The following is an 8943-nucleotide window of genomic DNA, read 5'->3' as shown; positions in this document are numbered from 1 at the left end:
CTTCCTCAAAGCAAGGTCCACCCATCCCAAGATCACTGAAATTCGAATGCTTTTGAAATGGATTGAACCTGTCCATAAAGAATAGCACAACAAGCTGCTATGCCATAAACACATTGAACATGTCATTATACCAAATACATGTATTTAATTGCACCACTCAACCATTGCATAATGTAAAACATCTCGACCTCTCGACACCAATTATTTGTTTTGAAAAAGAGCAGCAAAAGCTGGCGTTTCACAATCCTTATAAAAAATACAACCATCAATGAGCCAAGAAGTGCAAATTTAAATTGCAAATGAACCATCCTTACCACTCTACACACATTGAAAATCTTCAAAAAGCGATTCGCGAAAGCTTCGCAGTTCAAAAGTCTAGAAATCTAAAATTCTCTAAAATCAGTGTTTTTGAATTTTCTGAAAATGTGAAAACCTGAAATTCAGAAATTTGTCAAAATCAGCAATCTGAAATCCGAAATTCTGCATTTTCTGTGTTTTCTTGATCTAAAAATCTGAATCTGAAATTCGACAAATTCTGAAAACCTGGAATCTGCAATTCTGCAGATGTGAGCTTCCGCATTATCTGAATTTCCAAAAATCTAAAATCGCGATTGTTCCTACGACTCCCATGCATCACAACAATTCGAATGTGTCACAACACATCAAGTTCCCTCTGGCTCGTCACCCTCACTGTCATCTCCACTGTCCTCTATGATAGTGGTGCCGAACACTAGTTGGACATTGAGTCGAGTGTGCTCCTTAAACATTACTTTAGCAATATTGTTACGCCTGGCAGCTTTTGAGCCCAAGTGATGTCCACCAGTCTCTCCACCATCAACATTCTCTTCTACTTCTGCTTCAACACCTCCGTCACTCTGTCCGCGTGCTACTACTTGTTCCTCAGTTTGCGGCCTAACAGCATGGAGCTCACTCAAAAGTAATGACGATATCCGACGTCCGCTTTTCCATGCGATAGTTTTTGTACTTCAATCTCTGCCTCGAGAACCCAGTCCATGTTGAACTGATGCCCTCTCTACTGCCATGCGAGTCGAAGACTCTATGAAATTCCAATAGTACTTGTCATCATGCAAACCACCCTTGCTCCCTTTGAAAGGGACAAGCATATAGGGTCGCGCAGAATATGAGCAATCACCCACCATGCAAAATTCACTGAGCAAGCATTTCTCGCATCACTTTCCAAGCTCACTCCTTGAGAAATTGACAGAGTCATGGATGGATCCTGCTCATCCCACATCGTAGTCCCAAACCATGCAGTTGGGTGCCACAAGGAGCTTTTGACATGTTATCATATAGAAATTGGTTTTGGGTTCCATGTACTTCCTAGATCTAAGTAGGAAGTAAGGAGCTTTTTGCTAGATTGAACTAGAAAATTCATAAGTTACTATATGATAGGTCTATAATTGCTGGATGGAACTAGCAACTTTCAAGTACCTCTAGATTTCCTATATAGTACTAAGTGGAGTTGCTACATAGAAGTAGTAAATCCTTGGTCTAATGCAATTACTATATAGCAACTATGTTGACTTGCTAGTTGGAAGTAGTAAAACCCAATTCCACACAATTACTATATAGTAACTATGTTTACTTGCTAGTTAGAAGTAGCAAATCCTAAATTCAATGCAATTACTATATAGTAATTATGTAGTCACTAGTTACAAGTAATAAAATCTAGCTGGTCCAACCCACTTACTAAGCATGCCTTTCCACATCGCAATATAGTGATTACTTTATACTAAGCACTAATCATAATACGTATTCTTTTAATATATGTATGTACTATGGTACTTATACTATGTTTTATTAAGCTATTTTGTGATGTTTTTATTTTTTCTCGTAATTCATTTTTGCAAAGAAGCATCAGACTGCATTATAACTCTCATATTCCATGACCTTGAAAAAATCAATACCTAAGTTTGGGCACTTGTCTATATCATTTCTCATATCGTTTTTTTTGTCTTTTTAGAAGGTATATTGTATGGTGAGATTTTTTAAGGAAAGTTGTGCAAGACCTATTTACTGTGTCTACTTTCAAAGGAGAGATTGTGGTGCCGTCTCTTACTTTTTTATGGTGTGATTATGAAAATACTTATTAGTGTAGCTTAGAGGTGATACAAGTACTGCAAATGGTGCTACACTCCTTGAAACTCATTGCATATATATCTAGTTCAACGGGAGAATGTATTCCCTACTACAAGAGGCAATAGATTGAAAACTTTAAATGTCAAATATCCATATTAAGGCTTATAAATTCCATCTCTAACTTGATGCTTGTCCATACATTGGGGGCTTTTTACAAGGAAGATCATACTCTTTGTTGTGAGATCAAATTTCTCCAAAAAAAATAAAAAATTGTAGCTTTTCATAAGAACAATGATCGTCTATCAAATCAAGATGCATATCTAGAATTTGAGTTGACTATGTAGGCTTTGGAGATGATTTGCTTCATTATTTTTAGGTATAAATTGTCCTTTTTTGGAGGTAATTTGTGGCAAATTACATCCCTAGCAATGGCAAGCACTCAAAAACGGATCTCATTTGTCAAAAAGGAATAAAAATTAGAAAATAACGCACAAGGGTATGTCGGGAAATTTTGAAATTTGTGTATTATGGGAATTTCCACAAATTAAAGGAGTATTTTGGTAATTTTTCCTATATATATATTCACATCAGGTGAAGGTGTAGTGAGAATGGGAGATTGTTTGTGATTGCTTATCAAAGCATAATGAGAGAGCTAAGAATGGAAGTAACCTCACAATGTGGAGCTCATGCCTTTCTGTTGTGGTCTAGTTCATTGAAGCAGGAGACATCGATCAACTTGTATTGAAGGTGTCTACGATGAAGCTAAGTGCTGATATCTTGTGTGTGTGATGCTTGGCATATTAAGCACAAGAGAAGATTGAGGAAGGTATGAGGTGAAGACACAGGAAGGTACACATCTTTTCCTACGTCGAGGGATGCAAAAACAGCGGGAGAAGCATCCTATGCCGGGCTCTCTCTCTCTCTCTCTCTCTCTCTCTCTCTCTCTCTCTCTAAATTGCAAATGTTAATACTTTATCAAGAATTGGAAGCATGCAGAAAAAATGAACCTCTAGGCTTTGGCTATGTTACATCAAAACTCAATAACTTTGCATGTAATCAACCCTATTTAAAGGCTCTTCTAATGAGCTGACATACATCAAGTTACATCAACAAGGCGATATGGTTATCGATTCATGATGCTTCAATTCCTCCTTTCCCTTCTTGTGCCCCCCAATGTAAAGCCAATCTCTCTCTCTCTCTCTCTCTCTCTCTCTCTCAAGTGTGATCAATCACCATACTTTAGCGAATTGGATAATTCCAAGACATGCCAGATTGATATCCAAACATTCAAAATGAGATGAATATCAACTGTAATTTTTTGACCACAGATGTACAAATACAAAATGGGAATTACACCATGCAGACACTGGAGGAAGATATCATGTATGCAATAGCATTGTCACACTCCGTTGCCTGCACTCATTAAATGCAAAGTTTGTTAGTCATCTCAAAGCCATAAAACACCTACGAATTCTTCTGCGGATTAGGTCCATCCATGTAGCTGTCAAGCTTTCTCACCACGCAAATGTGGCCACAATCTACAAGCTGCACAAAGAGGGTATAGGATGGTAGTTTCCCAATTTATGGCTTGTGAACATCTCAGGAGTGTTTGGGTCACATATCCGACACTTCGCGGGGCACGGCTCACCACACATCCCAATACAAGGATGACCACATTTTAGAGCTTTGCCACAAGGTGTGTCACATCGAGACCTTGTGCATATAGAACTGCAAGGAAGACTACAAGAATAGTGTTCACACATCCAGGACATGGCAGTAAGCATGGGACACAAGGTTTCTCACAAGTATGGGCACAACGCTCATGCACACAACGATTAAGGCATGGTTTCTTGAGGCCACAGGGCTTGCATGGTGCACCACATGGCAACTTGCATATGTGGAAACATGGCAAGGGAATTGCACATGGGTGGTTGAAAATGCTCACACGCTGCTCAACTTGGCACCTTGCACATGTACTACTGCAGTTGTGTCCACAAGGCAGCTAATGAGAGCAAGGGTAGGAGCAAGACTTCCACAATCCTGAGGTTAGTCGATGGCATTGTATAATAGCTTTATGGCCGCAGAGCAAGTTCGCATTGACCATCGAACGACATTGTATTGAGGAGATATGTTCCGCTAGACTGCATACCACCACCTGAATGTACCTTTGCATTGAAACTCATAATTTTTCTGTTACTGCATTTTGCTTCTGCGACATGACCGCAAGCTATCTGCATGCTGAGAGAGAGAGAGAGAGAGAGAGAGAGAGAGAGAGAGAGAGAGAGAGAGAGAGAGAGAGAGAGAGAGAGAGAGAGAGAGAGAATATGGCTTGAGCTGTTGCAACCTTAGCTCGGCATCGCCCTATCCCTGCACGGCCCTATCCCTGCATAACAAAAATACATATAGCCTATGCTCATAACGAGCCATGGGTGCACCAAGATCCAAGCGGAGCATACCAATAACAGTCCATACATTGGGGGATTTTTACAAGGCAAATAAGTGGTCAAGAGTGTATCGAGTATATCCAATGTGGTTCCACATGAAGCGTCTCATGAGGTTAGTTTAGAATTTCTCAAGTACGGAAATGGTGGCTTGGTTAGATTACTTAGGGTGGCTAAGCTTTCTCTAAAGTTTGGTGCATTTTTTACTTAGTTTATTTTGGAGTTTGGTCATAAGACAGTGTAGAGTGTACCATAGGAGGACTCGTCACGAGTGGATTGGGATAAAGTGACTCAACGAGGGCGCCTTTAATGTTTTGGAAGATGTTTCAAGTAGGGAGTAAGGGTTGGAGTGCATGTTGTGCTATACATCGTATCTCTATATATAGCCCCCTGCTCCCCTCTATATAAACTCATCTCGTGTGACCACTTAACACACCTTTATGGTTTGCAAATGTGGTGTCTTCTCTCTCTCCTCTCTCTTGTGCGTGGTGGTTCAACATGGTATCAGAGCCTCACGAAGATAAGCGAGGGGTTTTGCAGTACCGAGAGCTATGCATGATAATGATATCATGGAATTGAAACATCACGAAAGATTATGGAGATGTCTATAATACTATCATGGCGTAATGAGTCTGCCTGTAGTGTGACACAACTTCATGAGGAGAGTGGTTCAATCATGTAACCATGAGAGATTATTTTGTGCCAAGATCCATGACTCATGATGAAATTCTACAGATCAAGTTCCCCTAGATTGATGCCCTTTTGAAGAGCTAGGATCTCCTTGACAAACTATATCATCGTGAGTTCTTTTGCTCATCTCAACATCTTCCATTGCCACATGTCTTCAAGATGCAAGCATAGGTGGTGATTGCTCACTTCGCACCTTTTGAAAACAACTCAAAGCTTCTTAGCCCTACCACATTTGTCATACATATCGACCAAGGTAGTCCAATATTATTTGAGGAAGTTCTTTACTAGAGTTTTTCAGATTGTGCAATCAGATAGTGATGGGCTTCTTCCGGAACAAAGATTCTTAAGATCTTTGCATGCCTCTATGGGTGGCACTTTCAGTAACTCCGCTATAGAAGACTACTCAAAGGAGTGTCCACTGCAACATATGGATGGTTTAGCAATTGTTTCGTCTATTGGTGCAGCGAAATCTTTGTGGAATATCATGTTGAAACATGGTCAAAGATCGTCATGTATAGATGGCCTTCTTCTCAAAGGCATTGCAATTTCAAAGAAGCGATGTGTTTATCGGAATCCAACAAGTGAGGAGTATACCTTTTTAAGGAGCTTTTGGAACATTGAAGCAAGAATTCCTATTGCAGAAGTAAAGGCGTATGACAAGGTTCTCTTCAGAGGGGAAATATACAAAGTTGGCTCTGATGTGGTGGCGAAGGTTGATGATATAAATCAACAAGTAGAGTAAAGGGGCCATTGGAAAGCTTCTATAACTTCTTTTTTCTCTATGCAGCATCAAGGAAAGTCCATGCTTTTCTTTGCAGGGAGATACTATAAGCAATGCATTGTAGGTGATACTCATTTAGAACGATTACTTATTGATACAGTCACAAGAACTTTGAGTGTCCTTGAAAAGATACCGTTGCCCTTCACTTGGGATTGTATTCGCCCAATCTCATCTTTGCTACATAAGTTTATTCCAATGCCATTATCGCGAGGACATAAGTTCATAGCTTATGAAGTGAAAGACTTAAAGAGAAGGGATACATTGCTAGAGGAAGGACAATGTGGAAATGTTCCTTTATGGCTCCAAGAGCATGATATAGTAAAAGTATGCATCGAAAATGGAGGTGTGGAACAATTGAAGCATGCCGTGGTTAGGGAAATAAACTGTGAGGAAAAAATGGAAAAGCTTGCTATACTAAAGCCTCCTATGCATCAAAGCAATATTTGGAAAGTTCAAATAGAGGAGAATGAATGGAGAAGTTGGGATAGTTGTCTGTTTCTGCTCGAAGGTTGGGTTGTAGTGAAGAAGAAGAAGATCACTAAGCTAGGGGAGCTTGATCGTTGGGTACCTATTATATGGCGCTCCAATGAATGATTATATTTTGTAATTCACTATTTGAACATGTCTAAAATGTGTCAAGTTTACATTTAATTTTGTACCCCACTATTTGAGCATGTATACAATGTGTCAAGTCTATATTTAATTTTGCAACCCACTACTTAGATATGTCTATATTGACTTAAGTCTCTTTTCTTTAAAGTGATTTAACTTGTTTTTATTGGTGGTTGTTAATTATTTTTATATGTGTGTGCTTGTTTGACTTTGTTAGGGTGAATATGAGTTGTCCGCAATCTATTCTAGCTGCATTGCTTTCGAAACCTCATGATGAAGCTCTCAAAGAGTTGAGTGTATGGAGAGCCAATTGGAACAAAAGAATTTTAGGAAATCCTACTAGCATTACTACACATGGGGATCCACCTTGTGCAACTAAATATGATCCAGAGATATATGACCAGGTGTTTAGACCTCCACCTCCCACACATAGAGATGTAGGGAAGCTTTATGGTAGAAATTTTCTTTTGAAGTATCATCCGGATCAATATAGAGTGTTATACTCTAACTATGGGGAGGTGGGACAATGGTTTGCAAAAGTTGACTCTATTGGTGACCTTCGAAACAATCTTGAACGAAAGAGTCAAGTTATGAGCATCATTGGAGACAACATAGGCAAACTCAAAGACATTGTCATAGATGGAGCTTCTTATCCTTGGAAGGAGGATGATATTTATTTATGGTGTATCAAGTCTCTTGCCGCTAAGCGCAAGTATAACAAACAAAAGGCCCACCAATCAACGTCCTCCTCGAGTGGATCTACGGTATGGTTATTTAATGCATTAATAAAGTTATATTTTTTGTGTGTTTTATACTTACAAGATATTTTTAATGCAAATATAGGCCATAAATAATGATTTACATGATAAGGATGTTGGGATGCAACATGGAGAATCCAATGACTTGGATAAAGATGATTCTCCTAACAAAATGGTAAGATAGTTAGCATGAATACTTAGTGGCTTATTTGATGCTTTGTTTCATCTACATTTTATTTTCAATAGGTAGAGAATGCTCACGATGACAATGCTTTGGCAAAGCTTACTGACATGGATACTATTGTGGTAATTGAAAACAAAATGGAAAAGGAGGCACCAGCTAATGTGAGTAATTGGTTACTACACACTATTCATCTTGAGCTTCTAAATGTGTGTTCTTAAAGTTAAATTTGTTTATGGTTTATTTATGAAAACTTAGGAAGATATATGTAGAAGTATATATTCCAGAAATTCCTTGGCAAAATAATGATGAAGAAAATGATGCTTATGAGGTACGTTCAAAAGTACTCTCTCTCTCTCTCTCTCTATATATATATATATATATATTTATTTATTTATTTATATTTATATTTCACTTAAATTATGATTATTTTTTATTTAGGAGTATCAAAGATTTATATCAGATGGGAGCTTTGGGGTTCCTTTGGAAGAAAAAAAATCTTATGAGAGTTCACATGGTGTTGATCATAACCATGTAGAGAACAAGGTTTGAGTTTGAAGTTATGTTGTTTGATGCATAAAATACATTTTTTGTATTGCTTGATTATTGTGATTGTTTGGTATATAGAAAATGAAAGATAACACTTCAAGTGAATTTTGCGATTCAAATGTAGATCTGCTCTCTAGAAAAAGTGTGCGAAAAGGAAAGGTATGCTAATAATATATTTGTGTTGAGTAGCTTGATCGATATTGGATTTTACTTTCTTTTATAAGTTGTTGTGTGTCGTGTTTTTAGGCTATGAGTAAGCTTCAAGAGCTTCTAAAAAAAAAGGAGAAAGCTTCAAAGGTTTCCAATAACAAAAAGAAAAAGGTAAATTGGTTAAGTTAAGCTATATAAATGAAATCTTGGTAACTAGGATTAAAACTATATTGTTTTCATGTTTAGGAACTATCAAGTGGATCTAGAGAAGAGAGTATTATTGATGAAAGCTCTGTTTTAGAAAAAAAGGTGTGTATTTTGTTAGGTGTACTACTTGCACTATACTTTGACTAATACACATAGAGTTTAACTAGATGATGACTGATACTCTTTGTTATTTTTTTGTAGGCACGAGAGTTATGTGTAAGTGATAAAGAAGCCATTCTAATGAAATGGCTTGGTACTAAGAAGGTTGAAGACATTTATCATCTTGTAAAACCTACTTATAGTGCTCTCAAAAAAACACATTCCTTCTTCAAGAGGAAGGCGGGTGACACCAATTCTTTTACCATGTGTGAGGATTTAGTGACTTGGCTCTTAGTGAAGAGCATAGTTTGTATCAATTTTGATAAGGTAGGAGCTTTGTCACTCAAAGATGTGGAGTTGGAAAATGAAGATTGA

General features: G+C 37.9%; 1 protein-coding gene across 1 annotated transcript; it reads left to right on the top strand.

Annotated features, from left to right (window-relative positions):
* The first annotated feature begins 6012 nt into the window (after positions 1-6012).
* LOC147445360 (uncharacterized) lies at positions 6013-8943 on the top strand. The gene is made up of 10 exons (XM_086524573.1): positions 6013-6072; positions 7098-7388; positions 7468-7557; positions 7629-7727; positions 7826-7894; positions 8005-8109; positions 8191-8271; positions 8359-8433; positions 8509-8571; positions 8671-8943. The coding sequence occupies exons 1-10, from the start codon at positions 6013-6015 to the stop codon at positions 8941-8943; spliced, it is 1206 nt and encodes a 401-aa protein (XP_086380699.1).

The sequence above is a fragment of the Adiantum capillus-veneris genome, chromosome 12 (assembly GCF_014529385.1).
Source record: "Adiantum capillus-veneris isolate H3 chromosome 12, ASM1452938v2, whole genome shotgun sequence".
Lineage (NCBI taxonomy): Eukaryota > Viridiplantae > Streptophyta > Polypodiopsida > Polypodiales > Pteridaceae > Adiantum > Adiantum capillus-veneris.
Note: the sequence above shows the minus strand (reverse complement) of the source record. Positions and strands in the feature narration are given on the sequence as shown.